The sequence below is a fragment of the Eleginops maclovinus genome, chromosome 21, assembly GCF_036324505.1.
Source record: "Eleginops maclovinus isolate JMC-PN-2008 ecotype Puerto Natales chromosome 21, JC_Emac_rtc_rv5, whole genome shotgun sequence".
NCBI lineage: Eukaryota > Metazoa > Chordata > Actinopteri > Perciformes > Eleginopidae > Eleginops > Eleginops maclovinus.
This window is the reverse complement of record NC_086369.1, coordinates 4,646,287-4,671,515: the sequence shown is the minus strand read 5'-3', so window position 1 is coordinate 4,671,515 and position 25,229 is coordinate 4,646,287. Positions and strand designations below refer to the sequence as shown.

The window sequence follows — 25,229 nt, the reverse complement described above, 5'->3', positions numbered from 1 at the left end:
TCTTAATAACAACCCACACTCACATCAACACACAACCCCTAAAGGCATAAGTGCGTGTTTAACACTCTGAAACACATTAGGCACATTTTGTATCCTCTGACACACACACACACATACACACACACACACACACACACACACACACACACACACACACACACACACACACACACACACACACACACACACACACACACACACACACACACACACACACACACACACGGTGTTGGAGGAGGATGGGACTTGTGCACATGATAATAAAGCCTCTGGAACTGAATCTTGAAAAGCTGCTATAATGTATGTCCCTTTACAGCGATCCCATTTTGCATTTGACGCCTCTCCAATCAGATTCTCATTTACATTTTCAGCTGTGTGGAGATTAAACATTCACACCAATAATATGCAAATGACGTTTTACAACTGGTTTCATTTTTAGAAGAGGAATGTCACCAAAAACATTTGCTCATGCAGTGACCATAATTATTTACTTTTCATATAACAGTTTTCACCCCCTACATCTCAAGTGAAAACCCTACAGGAGATTTTGATTGTTTGCAAAAAGTGGAGGATGAAGTGTTCATATTCTCCTCCTTCAAGCTAAACAAATTCTTTAAAAGCAGTCGAGTATTTTCATATCCATTTTTAAATTATGGCTGCATGAATTTGTGTTTTTGCAGTCACAGAGATCAATAAATGATCAGGGCTTCATGTATTTATTCTTAATTATTCCCCTTGTGCCAAATGTGTAATCTCAGTTTGTAATGTTTACTAAAGGCTGTGACCTCGTCCTTCCCCGGAGACTCTTTCAAAGAGAAGACATTTATAACTAGTCCTTCATGATTAATGTATGATATGTGGACAGCAACAGCCAATATTTTTTTTCTGACAATCAACTTATTGATTAAAGGATTTATTGTTATTTTTATACCAAAACACCATATAATCTTGTCATGTTTGTGTCTAAAAGATAAAAGGTAGTAAAGTGGAAATAATATTTTTCTCAGATTTTGTACAGTAAAGGTATAAAATACTAGGCAAACAAAGGACTTAAGTTAAGTTCCACACATTTGTTTACACAAATTAAAAACAATTTCTTAAATTTAAATGTTGGTTTTATAAGTCATCTCAAAAGATCTGATTTCCAAATATTTTACTGCGAGGATAAAAGTTCTTGCACACATGATTTAATGAGATGAAACGTTTCCCTGGACAGCAGTTTGCTCCTGATTGACGACACACTGATGCTCCTGCTGCAGATTAATGACACTGTCCTGTTATGAGTATGAAAAAAAGCATTAAGTCTAATGATTTAGAAAATATAATACATGTTCTTATTTCTTGTTAGCATTACAGAAATATAATGTATTCATGGAATATACATGTCCCTATGTGTATCTATTTAGGTCGTGTTCACTTTAAAGATCACATGGTTGTAAATGTCCAATCACGTACCACTATGTCGTGTAGTTCAGTAGTTCAGAAGTAAACTCATTCAGGTCAAGCGCATTTCAGCGACCTAATTTAGTTGTAAATGCTTCACATTCCAGAACAATCTGTCCTCGTCTTGTGTCTGTCATAGCATCGTTGTTTCACCTTTTCTTTGTAAACGTCAATAAACCTGTGGAAGGAATAAGTAACCCTCAGAGTCTTGATGTTGGGAAAAGGTGTAGGTGGCCGTCAGGATATTACGGTAGACATATCGGTGACGGAACAGACACTCATTTGAAAAGAGTGGGGATATTAAGCCACCAATTGATAAAAAGTGGATGAACAATCAGTGAGTCGAATGGCATAAAACAGCAAGGTTGATGGTAGTTAACAGGATAACAACAGGAGACAAGGAAATTGAACAGAGAGACACAGAAAAGCTGGCGTGTTTTTTTCATGTAATATTCAATCCACTTTTCTCCCCATTAAACTCATGCTGAGATTTTAATGACTTTAGCTGCTGGAACCACAGAGCAAGATTTTACTGTAATATGTTCAATGATCATCCAGTAGCTAGATAGAAAAACACATCAGGGCAGCATCCTCCAAACGTCAATATACCAAGCTACAAAATTAAAAGTCCTGAATTTTATAACATTGGACACAATCATACTAAAGTTTTGGCATCAAAATATACATTACTGAGAATGAAGTATTTATTTGCAGAGAAGAGGAGCCCGTGTTAAAGTAGTATATGGTATAAGGGATGGGATTTGAGGGAGGGAGGGACAGGGACTGTATTTTGATATTGCCTAGCATAAAAGATAAAAGGTCTCATTACAGTCACAGAACCAGAAGTCGAATCCATGATTTTAAAACTCTTGTAAACTAGAGACTAGAGAAATAAACTGTGTGGATTAATTAAAAGGAAATTGATTTTGTTAACCAAAGACTATTGTTCTTCTTATTTGTTTGTGATTGCAATATTACCTCACTCTCGAAAGTTGTCGGGCGTGGGGATTTTCATCTTGACACAACCGTGTCTTTGTGATCAGAGAAGTATCGCGAGAACTCCCTAAGTCACGGGGATAATGGCTGGAGATCGCGGATATTAGAAGGTACTTTTCTGCTTTTATTTACTTTGTGCTGGATTAATAATAGTGCATTTACACCAACAGTTTATTGTATCTAACGGCACCTTTGCACGGATAGCCGTTCAAATAAGCCATAATAACATTCTGTGCCAACTTACGTCGCCACCACCGGTAAAAACATATCGAACCTTCGAAATAAGAGCACAATGTTTTCCGCGCTTTTTACCAATACAAAAACAGTTGGCTTTAACTTCATAAATCAACCGTTCTGGTAATAATCGCTTTCAAGGCGGTGTGGTAAGTACACAAAGGGTTCATAAATATGCACGAAACGATAAACCATCTTCAGAAGTCTTTTAAAACGATGTACGACACTGCTATTAGCATTAGCATGACTGTAAGGCCTGCTCAGGAAGCAGGCGGGAGCTTTTATTTTCCAAAACTGATTTTCAACATCACCTGTCAAAGAGCTGCTCATTCAGAAAATCACATATCTTAAAAAATGTTTTATATAGAGTATACATGCTTTTTAGACTTGTATCATGTTCAGTGGATTGTCTTCTTACACGTTTTTTGTTAATTCATAACGATCTTCAACAGAAAAGCTACAATTGAAGAGTTAAAGAGGAGGTGAAGCAGTCGCATTGAGAGTAAGTACTTTTATTAAGAATGAATTTTCTTTTTCAAATGTGCTTAAAGGTAATTTGTTACGCTATTTCATTTATTTGAACTATTATGTTTGTTGTATTTGTTTTCCAGCTTTGTCATTGGATTTTGGCCAGGTGAGTCATTACTATAGTACTGTACATCATGTAAACACACGAAAAAGCAATCTATAAGTTTAAATTATAACTACCTGAACTAATCCAGTCATAGTTTAATTAAGGATTTCAAGTGATAAGTAGTACTCTTAAAAGTGAAGTAATTGGTGCAAGTGCCATGAGTACTCACTTGTGGCTTCAAAAAGGTATTTTGTGTAGTTTTTCATAATGTAATTTGGTACACTCTACAATGAAATGATATACAATTTTAATTGTCTATGGCCATTTAAGAGCAGTGGATATTAAGTATTGGTTAGTTGACATATATTCAAACAGACCTAACACATTAAAACCTACACAAATTCTTACAACATACAGTAAATACTTTAAGCAGATGAAAAAACAAATCTTTATCAAATGTAAAGTTTGTTGCATGCAGGCTTATTGCTCTTTAAATTAATTGAGATATTTTCAATTAATTTTATTATCTCACAGCGCCCTCTGGAGGACAGTGGCTCATTAAGAGGAAATATAATAACAGTGGCTTTAATGTTATATTTCTATTCTCTTACCAGCTGTAGGGATGGCTAATGTCTCCAGTCATGGGAAGCTGCTCCTGCACCGCCTCCATCAGCAGCGTGAGATGGACTTCTGTGTGACATCACCATCATGGTGCGAGACGTAGAGTTCAGAGCCCACCGCAACATCCTGGCTGCGTTCAGCAAGTATTTCTCCTCGCAGGCTGAGAAGGGTCAAGACATCACGACCCTAGACCCCGATAAGGTCAGCCGCTACGCCTTGGAGAAGCTTCTGGAGTTTATCTACACTGGACAGATGAACCTCAGCAGGTTAGTCTTCCTAAAATATAAATTGTGGTGTTATTTATTTCTTCAGTTCTGTTATTGCTATCAGACCACTAAAATATCCCCATCCATTTGGTGGCCACAGTTCTGGTCAAAGGGCGCTGAATATGTACGCAAAATATTTGATCAGCTATTTTAATGACTGAAATGTATCTTTTCATGGGTTCAGCACCAGACAGGTGGCGGTGCGTCGTGCAGCAGTGTTCCTGGGAATGTCTGAAGCCACAAAGTATATGGAGGAGACCCCGCACTGGTCTGAGCCAAGCGAAGTGTCGCAGTCTGAGCTGGATAAAGATGGGGGTTTCTCTCCGCCCAGCCCAACCTCTCCCGGGAGCCCCAGCTCTCCCGTCCCCCTGTCCATCGTGTCCACGGCGGGGGAGTCTCAGGAAGAGGGGAAGGCTATCAAAGAGGCTGAGGATCAAGATATAGAAGAGGGGGAGAAAACCGATGGAGAGTACTCTCCTACTACGCTGAAGAGTGTTGGGAGAGGACAGGGAAGAAAGAGAGGCAGAAAGCCGAAGGGTTTTAGCGGCGAGGAGGTGGAGGCGAGCAGCTCGACTGACGGGACCCCCAAAGCCTCCAGGGGGAGGGGGAGAGGCAGAGGGAGGGGGAGAGGCAGAGGTAGAGGTGGATTTAAAACTGAGGTTCTGCCTTTGGAGGATTCTGACGGTAGTATAAAGGATTTTGGGGACAACTCTGAAGACTGGAGCCCCTCGCTTGAGGACGAAACTGCAGCAAAGAAGCCTCGACTGAGTGCGGGAGAGGGGAGGAGAGGACGGGGGAGGGGGAGAGGTAGAGGTAGAGGCAGGGGTCGAGGCAGGAGGAAGGTGGTGAAGGAGGAGATAGAGGACACTGAGGAAGAAGCAGAGGAGAGCGGCACAGGGGAGACGGATGAATTTGATCTGGGGCTGGACATGTCCCTGGAGGAAGGAGAGGTGGGGGAGCAGGAAGCGTCAGAAATGAACGAGCTGACGCTTGCGTGCCCAGAGTGCGACAAACTGTTCAAAGACTTGAGCAGCCTGCGACGACACGAGAAGATCCACAAAGGCCTGAAACCCTTCGTCTGCATCTTCTGCTCCAAAAACTTCAGGCAGGCCACGCAGCTGAAGACTCACCTGCGCATTCACACAGGCGAGTTAGCATTTGTACATCAACTGTAGGTTCCACAAGCCAGGGATATATATTTCATGTTTTAGCAAATCAAGATGAAGGTAAAGTTCATGGAACATGTACCAAATATCACTAAGGTAGGATGAACACAGTTTAAGAGGATACATTTTCTGTGTAGCTGAACCGCTCTGTTATTTATTGCAGGCGAGAAGCCGTTTAATTGCCCCGACTGCGACAAGTGTTTTGCTCAGAAGTGTCAGCTGGTGGCTCACCGCCGGATGCACCACGGAGAGGAAAAGCCGTACACCTGCGAGCGCTGCGGCTTCAAGTTCGCCACCTCGTCCAACTACAAGATACACATCAGGTACACATACAGTGTATTATTATCATTCGTAAAGATTGAATTATTTAGATGCATCCTCTGACTTTTGTTTGCCTGTGTGTTTTCACAGATTGCACAGTGGGGAGAAACCGTACGTGTGTGACATCTGCGGTCAGGCGTTCGCTCAGTCCAGCACACTGACCTATCATAAGCGCCGACACACCGGAGAGAAACCGTACCAGTGCGATCTGTGCGGCATGTCCTTCTCCGTGTCTTCGTCTCTTATCGCTCACGCACGAAAACACACGGGTCAGAGTTTTTGCAAACATAACTAACTGGATTGATTCAAACAAGCTCAAATTTCACAGTTCACATTTTTTGTTCAAATTTTGGCAGTTAAATCTTGTCGTCTTTTGGCTCAAAGCAACTTTCTTTTTTAAATGTTCATATTCCAGGTGAAACTCCGTACAAATGTTCCCAGCCACAATGTGAGTCAAGTTTTGTGACGTCTTCCGAACTGAAGAAACACATGAGGCGACTTCACCCAGGTGAGGGTTGCTCAAGGCCAATTGAAATCAGAGTTTTAACTGTAATGTACAAAGAAAAGTGTAAATATATTCATTGTTATGAGGACTTGTCTGATCTATGTGTGTGTGTGTGTGCACGTGTGCGTGTGTGCTCAGACGGAAACACAGGTGTGCAATGTCTACTGTGTGGAAACCGGTTTGCCAGTGTGAAGAATATGATCAAACATCAGGAGAAGGCTCACGCTGACGAAGTGCGGCAACACAAGGAGAGAGCCCGGGCAGGTGAGCTGTGTGTGTGTGTGTGTGTGTGTGTGTGTGTGTGGGAGTTTCTGGGAAGAAAGTTAAACAATCAGTTCACTCTGCAGGAAAGGAAATAACGATTACAACTGACTTACCATATTACAATATGACGTCATCACTCGAAACAATAGCCGCCTTCAGTTGAGCGGTGTTGACACCGTGCTGTAATTCCTTTACAGCTATAGTGTTAAAATGTGGGGATTGTCCTGCTGAACAAAATCATCAGCGCTTGTTTGCCACAGAGCTTATTTTCTGCAATAATCCAATGGAAAAAATCCCACTCTTTGTGGCAGGAACCATTGATGCTACCTCCAGGGTTGACCACAAAAATAAGTGTTCCCTGCTGCGCTCTGTTACTTATTCTTGAGTTAATCAAAAAGAACCATTGGTGAAAATGGAGTGCAAAGTTGAGCGGTAGTATGGTAACTTTTTGTTGTTTCTGTGTGTGAGCAGTGGTCCTCCTGGCTTCCAGTCACCCCGTGGCGTTCGTCCAAAGTAAACTTTCTCAGGAGAACAAAAGCATGGCAACCATCCCTGAAGGCGGGGAGCCACCAAACCCTGAACCCACCACCCCCACCTCCAAAGCCCTCGCAACATCAGCAGCCACCAGCACCGCTAACGACGATGCCGCCACCACCAACGTCCTCCTGCAGGACTTCAAAACGGAGCCCACCAATCCAGACATCACTGCCGAGGACCAGGTGACCTTTGAACCCGACACGGAGCAGACCATCAACTCGGACACCCTGCACGCTCTGGTGGAGCAGCTGCGGCCCCAGCCCTCCCCGCCTGCCCAGAGCCTGGAGCAGATAGTCATCATTAGGACGGTGGACAACGCAGAGCACAACCCTCCGCAGCAGTGAGACCCCCCCCAAAAAGAACATTTTAACTTTTTAACAATGAAGCCACTATTATGATGGAAGTCAGCATTCACATTAAGGCTTGTATCCCCATATAGTGAACTTTGGTGGACATTCAGTGATATAAGGGAAAGACAATTTGGGTCTTAATTTCATAGGCCATTATTTGCATAAGTAATAAAATTGTAATGCACACGTTAATAGCAGAGATCAAGGTATGCAGTCACCCCTGTTAGACCTATTGTAGAAATGTGTAGAATTTTTTTTTTTGTGGAAACAGAAATTGTAACCAATAATTTTACTTTAAGCTAGTATAAATCTGTTATTATTTGTAGAAATGATGGTGAAAAACTATAAAAATAAGACCCAAGTTATGAAATATATAATAATCCTTTAACTGTCTCCATTCCTCATGGGTGCCACAACTAAATCTGCTAAAATTAGGACAATTTCTACAATAACACTACTAATTTAAAGCCAATTCACGTATCCTTAATCTGAATATCAGCTTAAACTTTAAATTCCACTACTACTAAAACTTGAGACTACCATCATTTTCTCAGACATTGACATGTAGCTGGATTTACTTTCTGCTGCATATCTGATTAAAGGAAAACATGTAAAGACGTATATAGTATAAATATGTCCGCCAGTTGAACTTGCATTGTTTTGATAGATAATGTAGTTAGTAGGTGCCCTGGCTACATTGAGAAATATTATTTTGTATTAATCATAAATGTTTCCATCTTAAGTCTTCGACATGTGATGGTGGCTTTATTAACGAAAACATCGTTTTTTTTGTTTTGATGAAATATAGATTTTTATTTTTAAAGCAGCTGTTTTAGGTCTTAGCAGAAAAACGTGTGCTTCAAGTTTGAGAACTGCATTATATTTCCATGAACGTTTTTGTTTTATGCTTTCTCTTTTATTTTGGATAAAACATCTGCATTACCTGTACAGAAATGTGAGTTACATATAAACATTCATTGCTGTATAACAAACTGAACAAGAAAAATAAAATTCAAACAAAAACGGACACGTGTGTCTTTGTGACTATTGCAGGGGAAATGTTGAGGATTAAGTGAGTTTTGCTGACAACTGCATTAAACGAATTTTTGATACATGTCTTATATTGACTTTATGGCATGGTGCATTCTGTTTGAAACACCGCATATAGTGAAATATAAAGAGGTAGAAAGGATAAATACAAAATGGTTTACTTGAGACGGAAGTAAAAAGAAGATGTCCAAAAGAAACAAATGATTAAAGAGTATACTAGGGGGTTAAATAAGATTACGAAATAATGAGCTGTATAAATAAAACTACATACACTTTAAATATATAAATAAACACGAAGAAAAGTATATAGACTATTAGGAGTTAAAATACGTAAAAGCTTTTGTCCTTCGAAAGACACCGTCCTCCCTTGTTGCCATGACACCTCAAACTTCAGCTTCGGGCGCTAAAATGGGTAGCGAAAATATTTCAGAGTTTTACGCTTCTGTGTGCTCAGAACATGAGATAAAAATAAATCCACACGTTGAACAAGTATTAAAGGAAACGACGGAAACAGAGTGAGTGGCTAATTGTTACTCAAATGACTAAAAATATAAATGTTTTGCATCATTAAATCGTATTGTTAAGATTAGCTTCCCTAGCTAACGTAAGGTTGCCTTCAGGTGCTGCTAGGTGATATTGAGATTATCACCTAGCAGAAATACTCTAAAGTAACTAAATAAACCACTTAAGTTAAATATACTTTATGTTTCACCATGCTTTATTTACGTAGCATAATACTTTACTAAGCTAAAATTGAGGTTTTTGCTTTGCTTAAGTATGTTCCTTATTTATTAACAGATATACTTTGCAGTGAATTTGCTGATAAAAGTTTAATTTAAAACCCATAATAAACTACATATATTGAATTGCTATTAAGCTAGCCAAAAGTAAATAAAACAGCTAAAATAAGCTCCACATACTACTTCTACTTATACCACCACAATTACACTACCTTTTAATTAATGAATATTAGCAAGCCATTTCTGTTCATTCCATCCCAAAGCATGTCAATGGACCTTATGCTGTGCACCTGAAGGCAGCATGGATGTCTGACCATTTAAATCAATTCAAGTTTTGTTGTTGTGTGTTTGCAAGAAATGTCACCTTAAAACTGTCAGGAAACTGCAGACTGAGAAATGTCAGCGACTCGATGACGAAGACATCCTCGCTCTCTCCAAATGTCTGAAAAACAGCAAGAGTGTGACAGGTGAGCAGTTGGATTTAGGTGAACAACACCTTTATCCTTCTAACAATTTTAAACATGTATTCTTTGTATGAACAGGTCTTGATTTAAGGTACAACAGTATAACAGATGAAGGAGTTGGACACCTTGCTGAGCTCTTACAGGTAAAGTTGCCAGGTTTCAATCGAAAGTTAATTTTGCCTGAAACTGTTCTCCATTAAATCTCCAACAGGTGCTTCTTATTTTTTACATATTTCCTATCAGTTATTTGCCTGTTGTAGTTTATCTTTCCGTTTTCCCTGTGCAGGAGGATAGTTTAGCTCTCCGCTCTCTGGACTTGACGTTCAACGACATCCAGAAAAAAGGAGCTGAAGTTCTTGCCAAGAGCCTGGAGGTTCATATTAATCTCTCACTCACACACACACACACACACACACACACACACACACACACACACACACACACACACACACACACACACACACACACACACACACACACACACACACACACACACACTGCAAAACTAAAATATAGGCATCCTTTCTGCTTACTTTCATTTTTAGTTTTTGTCAACAAATCCCCAGAAAATATCAATATCAACCATGTATTTCTCCTTCTCTCATCACTTTTTTTTACTATCTTTCTCATTGAATGGTTACTACAGACATTTAGCACATGGCAGAGGTGAAGAAGATACATCAGGCGTTAAAAATCACACTCATTCTTGTTAGGATATACAATTACTGTTAGCTTGAGTTTGGCACATCTGGCTCAATATTTAAAATCTCAAACATAAAGTATATTTCTGTTCCTTTGCCTCTGCAGTGTAACAGCACCTTGCTCTGTCTCAGATTGTCGGGTAATAAAATCGAAAGCAGAGGATCCATGCAGCTGGCGAGCAGTCTGCAGGTGAACAACACCCTGCAGGAGCTGCAGCTGGCTGACTGCGACCTAGTAAGCACACACAAATTAAATGATGTGGATAAAATATTTTTTACATTTGTGTTTCACTCAATGGAGCAACTGTCATAATACCCAATTTTCCCTAAGATAAATAAAGTATTCTGATTCCGAAAAAAAAGGATTATATAGAGAATAAATAAAAATGACATCTATTCTGTTGTTGTGTGATTTCTTACCTGCAGGACACTCAGAGTGTGATAGCATTTTCCATCGTGTTGAAAAGCAACAGGACTCTTCTCTCTCTGGATATCAGCAGACCACTGCTCTTCAGCCTCCAGGTACAAACACAGCATTACATGCAATAAATCTTGCTATATCATAAATAAATCTCTGTGTGTCTGTCAGGAGGAGTGGGCAGTACACTTCTCTGAGATGCTGGCTCTCAACAGCACCCTGATGGAGCTCCACCTGGGGAAGATGGGGCTGAGCGACACCGGGATGGAGAGGCTGACTGAAGGCCTGCGACGAAACACCGGGCTACGCTACCTGGATCTGCGCTGGTACGGACAAAAACACCTCCACATCACATCTTACAACACTAGAGGTTTAATATGAATGACTCTTATGGTGTTTCAGAATTTTGCCATTTCTTTATCAATTATTGTTGTTTAACATTTTCACATTTGTAAGGCTGGGTTAAGTTTGGGCATCATTAAACAGTTGGGTCTGATTTAAAAGCCCAATCAAAGTGTCAATTATATATAGACTTCTCATTATTTGTTGTGTTGTAAATGTTCAGAAATTCTGAATCCATGACTTCTTTTGCATGTCAACTCGATCTGGTGTTTGATTGTCTGCAGTAACCGTGTGACTCGTGATGGCGTGCGTTTCCTCGCCAACCTTCTGAAGCAGAACCCAAGCCTAGAGGTCATAGACCTGTCATCCAATCGGATTGAAGATGTAGGAGCGATGTACCTCAGTGAGGCCATCGCCCTGCCAGGCTGCAGCCTCAGAGAGTGAGTCCAACACTGCTGTGACATTTGGTATCCATCATGGTGCAACCAAGGTTTCCACTTGGAGCTAATCATCTTAGTAGAATTGTGTCATTTGAAAGACTATTAAAAGGTCTGAGGAAGCTAAAATATCTAGCAATACTTTAAGGAGTTTTGGGGCTATGAAGAAGACTAAATATCCTGACTTCCTAAACATATTGTAAGTTCTTATTTCAAGTATTTTCTTTGTCAGGCTGTCTGTCTGCAGTAACAACATCGGGACAAAGGGTCTCCTGTCTCTGGCTCACTCCCTGGCCATCAGCACAACTGTGAGCCACCTTTACATCTGGGGAAACCTCCTGGAGGAGCCCGTCTGTCAGGTAACAGACTCTGCACACTCTGCACTCTAACAGATACAACATTAATCTGAGATTCACTTTAAAATCTCCCCCTGCAGGCGTACCAAGAGCTGATCTCCAGCGGCCGCCTGCCTGCGAATCAGACGGATGTTAGCGCTTACGAGGTGGACGGCCGGGTGTTTCTGGCAGAGGTCTTCCAGTGTTTGAGGAAACACTATTACAGAACAAACTGCTCCGAAACAGACGTATCCGCCCTCTCCAACACTGCAGCAGAACCACTTAAAAAGAAAGCCTCCAGCCTCCACTCCAACTTTCCTCCACACACTATTGAGCAACGTGTTCCACTGCAGTCCAGCATTTAACCTAAAACCCCCTCACCCACACCAGCATCCCAACAGACTTAAAATGACACCGAAATGTCAAATAAACAAGATATTACAAAACAAATATGCCATGAAGATGTCGTCTGTCAAGTTTTTGTGATATCTTTTAATTTTAAAAGGTGCATCTAAATTTGAAATTCTTTCATTTTATTTACATTTAAATGTCCACTGCTGAGAGTGAAACTCTTGTGGAGTTCACATCTGTAAAATACCAAACATTTTTCAGATTATTTTAGACTTTTACATGAGAGCAAAACTATTTAATAAACCTAAAAATGCTTAGCATGCCTGAGTAAAAAGAAAAACAGTTTCAGGAAAACTAGTTGTGACTTTTACAGAAGGCGTAGTAATCTGTCTGTTTGAATCTCAGGGTGATAGTAGTTTCTTTTACAGTGTGATTCATTAGTAACACAAAATTAGAATTTGAACATTACTCCTCTGGACTGTCCTGATTGGTTGCTTTAAACAGAGATATTTCGTCTTCATTGGGATGGTCCAACTCCAGCAACACGCTCCTCTTTCTGAGGCAGTGCTTCAGCTGCTTCCTGTCCTTGGAGCCGCTGGTCCAGCGCTTCAGAGAGAGGTAGGTGAGCGCAGGGAGGCGGGGCAGAGCACACAGTAGCGACGGCAGCCAGGCCGTGTACGGGGCGGAGGTAAAAGGTCGAAGGCTGAGGTCCACTTCCTGCAGCGAGCCCAGGCCCCCCGCTGCAAAGAGAGCGGACCACCCTTCATCCCCCACTGAGGCGTTATAGGAGAGGTCCAACACAAGGAGAGAGGAGAGGAGGCCACGCCTGCACACTGCAGCTGGACACAACACAGGTGGACTTGATTCACTTTACAAGTTGTTGATTGCAGCGAGCGCAGCTGTTACTAATATCAATAACGATGGCTCTACTATGTTCAATAAAAGCAGTTGCAATGCTGGTATCAATTATTTTAACCTTCAAAAGTGTGTGTGTGTGTGTGTGTGTGTGTGTGTGTGTGTGTGTGTGTGTGTGTGTGTGTGTGTGTGTGTGTGTGTGTGTGTGTGTGTGTGTGTGTGTGTGTTACCCAGGTGCTGCAGGTCCTCGGTGGTGAGCTCACAGCTGCTGAGGCGGAGCTCTGTCAGCACCGCCGGCTGCAGAGCGTCCAGCAGCAGAGGCAAATGTCCTCCAACCACCTTACACCAGGACACATCCACACTGCGCAGGTATGGCACACACGCAGCTGACACACACACACACACACACACACACACACACACACACACACACAAAATCAATGAGGTACACAACTTTTTACCACACTCAACACACAAAATTTACATTTGTATCCATTTTTTGCGTGAATCCTGCCTGAGAGATACTTTTATGAAATGATGAATAAAATAAACAGAGAAAGAAAAGAGTAGAAAATTAAACAGGTTTTAAATTCGGTCAGATGTTTCTTCTTTGACTTTTTGTTGGTAGTAATATCGTCGTTTCCATACAAAACACATCATCATCTTATAAAATATTCCCTATAAACTACTACAACAAACATATGTAAACAAATTTACATATAAATACATCACTAATAATTCTATGATTTTATGAATCTGTGATTTTTTACATACATGTTTCTGCATAAACCTCTGTAAATTTGTTTAAATGCCACTTTTACTGGAGTAATGTGAATGCTTCACCCCTGCAGAGTAAGACTCTCACAGCATGACTGGAAGTACTTGCAGTATAAGTATGTGCGTACCTAGAGCAGTGACAACCTCCTGGCTCAGGTTGCAGCTGTTGAGCGGCAGACGTCTCATCTGAGTGAGAGGCAGGGCAGTGAGCATCGGGGGGAGCACCCCCCCCACATCCTTATTGGATGACACATCCAGTTCCGTTAGCGCTGGCAGCGAAGGAAGAGCCTGGACTGAACACAATGGGAAAAATCTCTAAAGTAAGAGCAACACAGAGAATGTGATTGTTTGTGAGTTACACACACACACACACACACACACACACACACACACACACACACACACACACACACACACACACACACACACACACACACACACACACACACACACACACACACACACACACACACACACACACACACACACACATACAAGGACTCACTGAGGGCCTGCAGGTCGGTGTGTGTGAGGCAGCAGAGGTGCAGGTCGAGGCTCTGAAGGTGTGTGAGGTGAGACAGGTGCTGCGTGAGGTGGCTCAGGCCTCCAGAAAGACTTTTGTTACAGGACAGGTCCAACTGTTGCAGGGAGGGGAGGCCATGGAGCGAACCACCTTCAGGGAGGGAGGGTGCCAAAAACATAAACCAAAATGTGTTTGTCATGATGCATTTTGCTGTGTCTCTATCTTGATATGCAAGTCTTTTGTTTTATATATGTTGTAGTGCGTTGAGCTTCAGGTCAAACATATAAAAACAACTTCTATGTCCCATTATAACTTCATAAACCTTTGTCTTATTACAGAACTCAGCAGATGTCCTACCGAGAGCATGAAGGCTTTCCTCCGTCAGACCGCAGGCCTGTAAACGCAGCGTGGTGATGGAGGAGGCGTGTGACAGAGAGGAGGAAAACTCCCTGAAAGCTTCCACTTCCTGTGAGAGCTGAGGATTACAGGAGACGTCCAACACGCAGACACTGGAGAGAGCAGACAGCAGTCCTCCTGAGGGACACACAGGACATGTATGTTATGCTGTTAGTGAATGTTCTCCTGTTGTATTGTGGGAAATGTAGGAAAATATCAATCTGAAATAGTATTACTTATGGGGGTAAACCTTTGCTTACTAATGAAAGTGAGTAATTGAGTTTATTTACTCAAATGTTGTACTTGACAAGAGTATTTCCATTTTAGCTTCAGTAACTCCTCCTTCCATTAATTTGAGTAAATATCAGTCAGTACCCAGTACAGTAGCATCAGCTGCAGTGAGCTGGCAGGACACCAGGTGAAGCTCCCTCAGTGGGGGGGGGAGATTACCCAGAAGGCCTTGTAAAGCGCCACCCCCGACGCCGCCGTTCCAGGATAGATCAAGGATCTCCAAGAGAGGCACAAAGCCCAGGGCTTCACCTGCAGAGACACAGCGTAAAGCTATATCATTCATTTATTTGTACATTTTCCCAGCCTTGTCATGAGTAACTTTGAGAATTAACATTGAATATTTTCCATTTCTTCTGGAGAAAATGGCTTATGTGGTACATTTTCTAATTGAAAGTCACATTTATTCCTTGAGTAAATGTTTCATGTAACTTACATAATGTATTTTATACCAAAAATGGTTATTGAATTCTGTACTAGCAAAATATTAACAGCATGTCAAGATTTAAAAAGAAAATGAATAATCACCAAAAACTACAGACAGAAGTAAAATCCTAATTGTTGATTTTGGATGTTTTCTTTCCACTAATTTGAAAGAAGACATGTTAGGGAAGCAAAATATCCCAAATCTAGATTAATGAAGTTGTTCTGCATGCAAATTTAAGATAAATAGTAAATATGCACCCAGAGCAGTGAGGTCCTCGGCATCCAGTCTGCAACTGCAGAGCCTCAGCGCTCTGACCCCTCCCGCATGCTGCAGGTGAGAGGTCAGCGCTTTCAGGCTTCCTCCAATAAGATCGTTCCAGGAGACGTCCATCTCCTCCAGCTGAGGGAGGAACTGCAGCAGGGTGGCTGAGTGGGAGGGAGGGGGAAGAGAGGCAATTACAAACTTACATTTAAAACTATTTTCATGCATTTAGACCGAATCAACATCCAGCTATCAGCCAATGTAGGTGATTACCTTGAAATAGAGCCCATAACATATTTTAGTTTGAATGTGTTTCATCTATGTAATGTTTCAATTCACTAGTGTTTAAACACTGTTTGTATATTTTACTGATAACGATAGAATATTCACCGAGCTCCAGCAGGTCAGTAGCGGTGAGGTCGCAGTGAGCGAGGTTCAGGCTCCGGCTGTCCGCCTTCTTCCCCAACCTCTGCAGGAACACACACATTCGCCCCCAGCCGGCATCACGCTCGCTCTCTGCCCCCTCAGCTGCACCTGAAAAACAAACACATATTTTCACATTTAAGGCTTCTGTATATCTTAACTTCACCATCTTCCTCATCTTTTTCTGTTGCTCTCCACACAGATACTGCATAACATACAGTTTGCACATTTAACTTCATAAACTTCTCAGATAGGTTTGGACTAAGTCATTTTGAAGTCCTAAAAAATGTTTTACACTTTCATTCACGAAAGGGAAAAAACAGTGATTTAGTGGTAAAAATAAGAGGCCGCCAAGGGAGCCTCTTATTGCGGGTGCACATGATGGCCGGGTGTGTAGTGAGGAAAATGACAAGAGTGGGGAGATTTTCAGGAAAATGTCCCCAAATTGTAATGTGTGTGTGTGAGAATACTAGAGCCAATGAAGCAGCAAGACAGGGTAGTTTTGGGACCGTTTATTGTGGGGCTTTGGAACTTATTGCTCCCCTTGCATAAAAGCTTACAGCACCGGGTATTCCCAGGCGGTCTCCCATCCAAGTAAGGCAAAAATGATTATGAATCCCCTTGTTGCTAAACAAACATCCCCCTCACCTCTCTCTTCTCTGTCCTCTCTGTCCTCAGGGATCCCCGTCCGGTCTCGGGACAGGAAGCGTCCCAGAGGCTTCCTGTCCGACGCTGCACGCTTCCTGCGGATCTGGTTCATGATGAGGTCGAAAGGGGAGCGCCTAAGACTGCCACCCCCCCGCTGAACATCTGAACAATCAGACACAAAGTGAACACATCATGTTTCCTTTAAATGTTCTTAATTATATGGTAAGTTCATCACAGATGTTATAATTCAAGGGATGTACTTTTAATCGTTAAAGTACCATCTGGTGATTGATTGATTATTAGTTATGTATTATTATAGATTAAGCTCAAACCTTGTGACTTCTTGGCAAAATTCCCAAACTACTCAACAGTATATAAAGATATTAGAAGTAGCCCTACTTTTACCTGCAACATTAAAGTTATGAGCTATTGCATCATTATTTATATAACAATAATATTATATTGAAACTAAATTCTGAATAATCACTACTTTTACTTTTGTCAAAATGGAGTTGTAATTTGTAAATGAAATCACATTAGATTCTTGCAATGGAATCAAAACAAAAACCCTTAATTCACATTTAAAAGTTTAAATAATTACATGTTATTAACTGACCTACAGTGTATGCAAAATGTAAAGTCATAGAGACAAAAATGTGAGTTTGTAAAGTAACTAAAGCCATAAACCTGGTTAAAACGTATATGCAAAGTACAATATTGCCCCAGCAGAGTATAAAGGTGCATGAAAGGAGAGTTTACTGAAGCTGTAAACATAGTAAGTAAACATAACAATAAAAGTGTAACGTTGCATGGAGGGGAAATGATCAAGAAAAGTAGAAGTACCTCAAATGTGTACCATAGGCTAAACCTCAGACAGAAATCACTGTTTTAACATTCAGTACTTTTTTTTGCAGTGAAACTCTGTACTGAACTATCATTTTTAAAACCATTGTTACCTGCAGACTCCATATGCTCAGCTCCCAAAGGAAAAAAAGGTAACAGAAAATAAAAAACACTCGAGCGTCAGTCGGTCGTCTCGGTGATGCGTTCGCGGTCAGTTTGTTTACAGATGTTCGAACAAGACAAGATAAACACAAAACGTTCCGCTAGCAAAGTTAGCATGAGCTAGATCACACCTGAAGCCTACAAATCTTTAATTTAAGCAGGCTCTTTAGCATTATTTTACTTTGTACCTGAATGACGTCATGTCCCGTGCTCGTCAGGTGTATCATCCCGGAAGTGCGACAACACCTTCAGTAAATGTTGGCATCCACCTGCACGAGGATATGTGCTCTCCTTTTTAAAACAACCGTTTAATAACATAGGTGGAAGACGTTGTCAGAACTTTCAGTAAAAGCAGTAATACCAAAACATTATTACTAATGCCGTCACTTTACTGTTGCAGTAGGTTAATTTTATATATATATATATATATATATATATATATATATAATTTTATTTTATTATTCAGTTTATTCATTTAGTAACTAATCATTTCACCCCTAGCTGGATGCAACAAGCTAACAGAGCTAATTTTTTCAGATGTTAACAAAAATGGGAAGCAGCTTGGGGGGGTCTCTTTCTGAAAAAAAGTTCTAAATGTTTTTACTGTTTTACATCCAAGTGGTTGCATGTAACAACCATATACAAGTATAGATAAACAGTGCTTAAGATTCTGTTTTAACCCAGACAGACAAATACACTTATGGAGCATTAAGTCTTTTTAAAGTTATAAACTTTCCTTCAGTCAATTTGTATTTCCAGCTGCAACAACACGACACAAGTAACAAATGAAAACAAACAAAAAAGGCAAGCACATTTCTTTCCAAATTTATTTTTATTATCGGACTGAAATCTGTGGACAGTACAGCATCATTTCTGCACTGAATGAACCTCCAGGTCTCTGAATGCAGCAAGCTTTCTCTGGAGGTTTGGTATTATGAGTTTAAAGAGCTTACTCTCCTTCTCTTCTCCTTTTCTTCTGCAGTATAAAAAAAAACAGGAAGAAAGTAAACTGGACCTCCTCGTGTTTCTGCTGAAAAAAAGGAGCAGAGGGAGGAGAAGTCTTTAAAACACTGACATGTCCTGTTCTCCTTCCTTTCTCCTCGTGGAAAAAATAAAATAAAAAAGAAACAAAAAGCCAAGAAGAGTGTGATGGTTGTGGTGAAGCTCCGTTTTGTTTAAATCTATCCTCAGTCGTCGTCCACTGTGGGTGTGATGGTCACGCCCCTCCTGATCTGCCCCCATCCAATCAGACTGAGGAAGGAAAGAGCAGCCAATTAGACAATAGTATAACGACAGAATTGGAAATAATTGCTACATGAAGTTTGCTTCTTTGCTTTCAAATGTTTTGTAATTCACATGCAGTTGTGTCCATATTATGTTGAAAATCCAGCTTTTTTTCAAGTATTTTTGAAATTAAGAATATTCCTAACCTTGTATAAACTCCACTAACATTTGAAATTCAGAAGGTGCATATGTATAGGCATAGACGAAACATTTAAGTGTGGATAAATCCTTTGGCAAACCCAGACCCCAGAGAGGGTTCAGGGTCCAAATAATCCAAATAAATGAAGTACCAAAAACGGCAGCAATCATTAAATAATATTTCCCTGACAACTATATTATTAATGCTCAGTCATAACCGTGGTTGGTCAAGCTTTGTAAAGGGCAAAATAAGTTCCTCACCGCCAATGTTTCTCCACACGTCGGCTCAGAGCGATCTTCTCTCCGACCTCTGTGCAGACAGGGTTGGTGAGGACAATCTTGGCCAGATCAGCCTTCACAGCGCTAACACGTCCTCCCGTTGACAACGAGCCGATGTTCACCATCAGAACCTCGTTCTTAGACAGCTTCTGGACCTGCAGAGGCACAAAACCAAGAAACAGTTCAGAACAATCATTAGTTTCTGGGTGACCTCTGAGTATCAGTGTTTGGGACAGAACTGCTCAAATATCCTGGAGAGACTTCCTAACTTAGAATATTTTCTAACGTTATTTTCTCAAGGTTTCGATTATTATTGATTATCTAACATTTAAAGCAGAGTTTAGCTCAATTGGCATCTTACAGTTAACGATCAAACATCCTTCCTCTCTTTAAGGAGATTTTTGGACATTTCCCTTGCTGCACGGCTCACCTTGGCAGCCTTCTTGTCTCCCTCCGTGCGGACACCCAGCAGCCTCCTGAGCAGGAAGTAGGAAATCTCAAGCTCGGTGAAGATTTCTGGCAGCGCTCCGACTGCACCCAGCACCTGACCCACCATACGATCCGCTCGGCACAGGGTGGGGTCGATCTTAGTGCCCACACCTGCACACAGACACATTACTTTGCTGAATTATGCTTGATTGTGCAACTATATCTTTAAATGTTTGGGTATTCTCTCATCACTTTAAAGGATGAATCTTGGTTTATTTAGGTGTGTGTGTGGGCGTACCGATAAGGCCTCCAGGTGCAGCGTACTGCAGGTCGTTGTGCTCTGCAAACAGAGAGACGATCTTGGAGAAGATGGGTTTGCACATCAGCTTTCCCTCGTGGTCTTTGGACACGATGCCGGGTCGAACCTCAATCTCCTGACCCACCTGCAGGCCACACAGAGGAAGAGGAGGGGTTACAGTCAAACTCAACTGTTGTAGGTGACTGCATAAAATACTGTGATCAAATGTTCAGGTTTTAAGAAAATATCACACCTTGAGCACACCCTTCAGGATACTTCCTCCAGCAACACCTCCTTTCAAATCATCCACCTCACAGCCGGGTTTGTTGACATCAAAAGATCTGATAACTGCGTCAAAAAAAAGGGTATGCCTAAGATTTCACAGCAAAAACCGAAAGGAAACCTCAAAGGAAGCGTCACATGAAAGAATATAAACACAAAAAAAAAAGGTAAGAAAAAGTGTGTGTTTCTTACCGATGAGTCTGGGTTCAGAGGTGAAGTCTCTGATGGGCACTGGGATCTTTTTGACGATGTATTCGCAAACCACCTCGATGTTGTACTTCAGCTGAGCTGAGATAGGAATGATGGGAGCCCCCTCTGCCACGGTGCCTGCAGGACAAACATCACACACATCAAATCCTGCATAATAAAAGCTTAGAAGATATCAAAAGGTTTTAAAAAAAAAAACAGATTCAGGGTCAACTGTAATTAATAAGAAAATATATGTTAAAGTGTGACACCATTGTAGTGATCAATCTGAGATATGATGAGTGTATCTGCACATAGATGAACAGGAGAAAGGTGTTCTCTGATGAAGAGGTGCAGAGTTGCACGTCTCATAAATGGTCTCTTAAAAAGGAATCGCTTTATGGGATAGTTTCTTGTAGGGAACACTTTGTTGCTTTGGGTTTAGAAAGAAGTCCCTGGATAGGCTTAAGTGCAGATTTCGATGACTCACCTTGTACGAAGGCAAGGATCTGCTCGTACTGCTCTTTGGCCTGGCTCTCCTTCACCAGATCAATCTTGTTCTGCAGGATCAGGATGTGCTTCAGCTTCATGATCTCGATAGCAGCAAGATGCTCTGAAGTCTGGGGCTGAGGACACGACTCGTTACCAGCTGGAGAAAAGAAACAACATCAGATTATTTCTTAAACAGACTGGGGGCGGATTTTGACTTGCTGGTGGGAGTTAGGCTTCAGAGGCTTACCAATTAGCAGGAGAGCTGCGTCCATGACGGCGGCTCCGTTCAACATGGTTGCCATCAAAATGTCGTGGCCGGGACAGTCAACAAATGACACATGTCTGGGAGAAGGAAGAGCAAAAGTCGCATTCATGAAAAACCATTTCAGGGACAACCTGATCCCAAAGTATTAAAAGGAGCAAATGAAAAGGCTTAATCTGTGCAGGTGGGAAATGACCCACATCCCCCTCACTCTCTTCAGTCTCACCTGACCAGTTTGAAGACGCCCTTGGTGCCGGGGATGTCTGAGGGGAACTCATCAGGTGTGCTGCTGCCACACGACCTGTAGCACTCCGGCCTGGGACAGCTGGGGTCGTCCAGTTTATAGACCTACAAACAAGGAATTGTTCAGTGGATTAAAATGCATTGCATCTTATAATAGTGTCAAATTTAAGAAAAGTGTTTGCTCTAAAAGCACTATCGGCTTCTTTATTTAGGTGATTAATTGACTTTACTTGCAAACTGAGAAATAGAAACACACTTCTCGATCGGCCATAACCGGCAACTGTCAACACTTTCTTCATAGATCAGATTTTTTAACAGTTTAAATTACATACGCATGATGGTTTTACAGGAGCGACTAGCGACATACAGTGGGGCAAAAAAGTATTTAGTCAGCCACCAATTGTGCAAGTTCTCCCATTTAAAAAGATGAGAGAGGCCTGTAATTTTTATCATAGGTATACCTCAACTATGAGAGACAGAATGAGAAAAAAAAATCCAGGAAATCACATTGTAGGATTTTTAAAGAATTTATTTCAAATTATTGTGGAAAATAAGTATTTGGTCAATAACAAAAGTTCATCTCAATACTTTGTTATATACCCTTTGTTGGCAATGACAGAGGTCAAACGTTTTCTGTAAGTCTTCACAAGGTTTTCACACACTGTTGCTGGTATTTTGGCCCATTCCTCCATGCAGATCTCCTCTAAAGCAGTGATGTTTTGGGGCTGTCGCTGGGCAACACAGACTTTCAACTCCCTCCAAAGATTTTCTATGGGGTTGAGATCTGGAGACTGGCTAGGCAACTCCAGGACCTTGAAATGCTTCTTACGAAGCCACTCCTTCGTTGCCCTGGCGGTGTGTTTGGGATCATTGTCATGCTGAAAGACCCAGCCACGCTTCATCTTCAGTGCCCTTGCTGATGGAAGGAGGTTTTCACTCAAAATCTCACGATACATGGCCCCATTCATTCTTTCCTTTACACGGATCAGTCGTCCTGGTCCCTTTGCAGAAAAACAGCCCCAAAGCATGATGTTTCCACCCCCATGCTTCACAGTAGGTATGGTGTTCTTTGGATGCAACTCTGCATTCTTTCTCATCCAAACACGACAAGTTGAGTTTTTACCCAAAAGTTCTATTTTGGTTTCATCTGACCATATGACATTCTCCCAATCCTCTTCTGGATCATCCAAATGCCCTCTAGCAAACTTCAGACGGGCCTGGACATGTACTGGCTTAAGCAGGGGGACATGTCTGGAACTGCAGGATTTAAGTCCCTGGCGGCGTAGTGTGTTACTGATGGTAGCCTCTGTTACTTTGGTCCCAGCTCTCTGCAGGTCATTCACTAGGTCCCCCCGTGTGGTTCTGGGATTTTTGCTCACCGTTCTTGTGATCATTTTGACCCCACGGGGTGAGATCTTGCGTGGAGCCCCAGATCGAGGGAGATTAGCAGTGGTCTTGTATGTCTTCCATTTTCTAATAATTGCTCCCACAGTTGATTTCTTCACACCAAGCTGCTTACCTATTGCAGATTCAGTTTTCCCAGCCTGGTGCAGGTCTACAATTTTGTCTCTGGTCTCCTTTGACAGCTCTTTGGTCTTGGCCAGAGTGGAGTATGGAGTATGACTGTTTGAGGTTGTGGACAGGTGTCTTTTATACTGATAACGAGTTCAAAAAGGTGCCATTAATACAGGTAACGAGTGGAGGACAGAGGAGCCGCTTAAAGAAGAAGTTACAGGTCTGTGAGAGCCAGAAATCTTGCTTGTTTGTAGGTGACCAAATACTTATTTTACCGAGGAATTTACCAATTAATTCATTAAAAATCAGACAGTGTGATTTCCTGGATTTGTTTTTCTCATTTTGTCTCTCATAGTTGAGGTATACCTATGATAAAAATTACAGGCCTTTCTCATCTTTTTAAATGGGAGAACTTGCACAATTGGTGGCTGACTAAATACTTTTTTGCCCCACTGTAGCTACACACACACACATCATGTCATTGGTTTTGAAGTACTTGAACCCAAGTGAATAAGACAAAGCTTGCTATTTTAATCCCAACAAGTAAAATACAAAACAAGTAGGCCCAGTCACCTATTGAGAAAATGTCATTTTACTTTTTAATATTAGAAAAATAAATATTCTAAACCAAGAACTGGGAAATGTTTAAACAGTGAGAAGCCCAATCAGCTAGGCAAAAGGAGGAAGATCTCAGGTAGAAAGAAAAATCAATCCCCCCCAAGTACCTTAGCGTTAGCATATCCTAGCTTGATGGTGATGTTCCTCTCAAGCTCGTTCTTGAATCTAACAGTGTGGACACCAGAGATGGCCTTCACTACTGTGGACTTTCCGTGGGCCACATGACCAATAGTGCCTGGGAGAGGAGGAAGACACAAGTCAAAAACAGGAAATCAAATTTGTCCATTTCTACAAGCTAAAAGACACAAAAATCAAACCAATATTTGCCAGGATTCACTTACCTATATTGATTGTGGCCTGTCTGCTAATAATCTCCTGAGAGAGAGGTGTCAAAGTAGACACATCCTGCAAACAGAAAGAACAACTTGCATTAGACAACAAACTGAAAAACAGGTAATTTGAAAGGTTTTGTCTGTGAGCAGAGCCGACTCTTTCACTTTAATCCTGGAGGTGAATAGGAACAATAGGGAGCTACCACTGTCCCACACTGCCTGCAAACATACATAAAAGTGTTTCTATGGCAATTGTATTTTTCTTTAATAAAAACGACATGAAAGATAATTGATCATATTAAAACTGGTTTAATAACAAATCATAACGTCTGTATCATTTACTTTGTCGACTGATCAAAACGTATTTGATCCAGTGGTCTTGTCTTATCTTTACATCATAATCAACAACTAATATCCACATATTTCAGATATGACTATTACATCTGATGTAATACACCAATGTTTAAAATGAATCTACTAAACAACACCCCTCCTTCCATCACCGTTACGATTCCCATTGATATTGTCTAGATTTTACTTCCATTTAGCATATGATGCTAACGTTTTAATCCAACAGGGCTAAGCAGATAAACTGGCGTACTACAAAGCTGGCGATTCTTAAGGCACCGTGAACACATCATGTTAGCGTTTGTGTCATTATGAAATATTTAGTTGAGTTGAGCTTAACGTTTATCCAGGGGAATTAGTGTAGCTGTTGTGTTAATTATCCGCCCCGCCGGGCCTGCCGTCATGTGCCGGCGTCGCAGCGCCGGCGAGTGTTAGTGGTAAGAATCACCATTTTAAGAGTTCATTTTGGCCACACAACGGAACAACAATCAATGATAAAAAATACACAGAGCTATTAAACCCGTTACACTGACACTTACCAGAGAACTAAGGTCTTGTCTAGCCAGATGCGGCTGACCCAGCGTTGTACCAGACTCGTCACCCGCCATCTTGACTGAAAAGGCAATGAAGGAGGCGGCTGAGGGGAATGCCTGATCAACCGCTAAAAACGACTCTTTCTCTTTACCTAAAACGTGTATTTTTTAAATCAAATGATCTCATATGTTTGTAGTGTTGGTAGAAAAATATATATACATAATACATGTCGTATATTATATATTTATTTTCACTGACAAAAGACAAAAAC

The 25,229-nt window shown here is 41.3% G+C and overlaps 4 protein-coding genes and 1 long non-coding RNA gene across 6 annotated transcripts; 3 read left to right on the top strand and 2 right to left on the bottom strand.

Annotated features, from left to right (window-relative positions):
- Positions 1–3,869: 3,869 nt before the first annotated feature.
- mynn (myoneurin) lies at positions 3,870–8,304 on the top strand. Its single transcript, XM_063874064.1, is given in 8 exon segments — positions 3,870–3,936; positions 3,939–4,134; positions 4,319–5,280; positions 5,464–5,623; positions 5,712–5,890; positions 6,037–6,129; positions 6,265–6,390; positions 6,862–8,304. Coding segments are annotated over 8 exon segments (2,193 nt in total). The 3' UTR covers positions 7,272–8,304.
- A 431-nt stretch (positions 8,305–8,735) lies between these two features.
- lrrc34 (leucine rich repeat containing 34) lies at positions 8,736–12,173 on the top strand. The gene is given in 11 exon segments (XM_063873780.1): positions 8,736–8,842; positions 9,423–9,456; positions 9,459–9,534; positions 9,610–9,674; positions 9,818–9,904; positions 10,339–10,467; positions 10,659–10,754; positions 10,822–10,976; positions 11,277–11,432; positions 11,662–11,788; positions 11,866–12,173. Coding segments are annotated over 11 exon segments (1,296 nt in total). The 3' UTR covers positions 12,130–12,173.
- A 63-nt stretch (positions 12,174–12,236) lies between these two features.
- On the bottom strand, positions 12,237–17,960 carry lrrc31 (leucine rich repeat containing 31). Of its 2 annotated transcripts, none has more exons than XM_063912308.1 (10): positions 17,907–17,960; positions 16,714–16,875; positions 16,033–16,176; positions 15,639–15,806; positions 15,042–15,206; positions 14,628–14,804; positions 14,253–14,420; positions 13,876–14,040; positions 13,201–13,356; positions 12,237–12,954 (listed from the first exon to the last, which is right to left on the bottom strand). In XM_063912308.1, the coding sequence occupies exons 2-10, from the start codon at positions 16,823–16,825 to the stop codon at positions 12,581–12,583; spliced, it is 1,629 nt and encodes a 542-aa protein (XP_063768378.1). In that variant the 5' UTR covers positions 16,826–16,875; positions 17,907–17,960; the 3' UTR covers positions 12,237–12,580. The 2 variants fall into 2 exon arrangements, with proteins under 2 accessions (XP_063768378.1, XP_063768377.1); XM_063912307.1 differs by having other exon boundaries at positions 17,670–17,941.
- On the top strand, positions 13,189–16,911 carry LOC134883852 (uncharacterized). Its single transcript, XR_010168334.1, has 4 exons — positions 13,189–13,339; positions 13,822–14,067; positions 14,609–14,824; positions 16,744–16,911. It is a non-coding gene; the product is annotated as an uncharacterized LOC134883852 (long non-coding RNA).
- Positions 17,961–18,531: 571 nt separating the features above from the next.
- On the bottom strand, positions 18,532–25,200 carry eif2s3 (eukaryotic translation initiation factor 2, subunit 3 gamma). The gene is made up of 12 exons (XM_063873906.1): positions 24,964–25,200; positions 24,086–24,149; positions 23,852–23,979; positions 21,595–21,716; positions 21,354–21,448; positions 21,105–21,263; positions 20,621–20,755; positions 20,400–20,494; positions 20,147–20,291; positions 19,850–20,019; positions 19,402–19,574; positions 18,532–18,969 (listed from the first exon to the last, which is right to left on the bottom strand). Exons 1-12 carry the CDS (start codon positions 25,030–25,032, stop codon positions 18,906–18,908), a joined length of 1,419 nt encoding a protein of 472 aa, XP_063729976.1. The 5' UTR covers positions 25,033–25,200; the 3' UTR covers positions 18,532–18,905.
- Between the last annotated feature and the right edge of the window lie 29 nt (positions 25,201–25,229).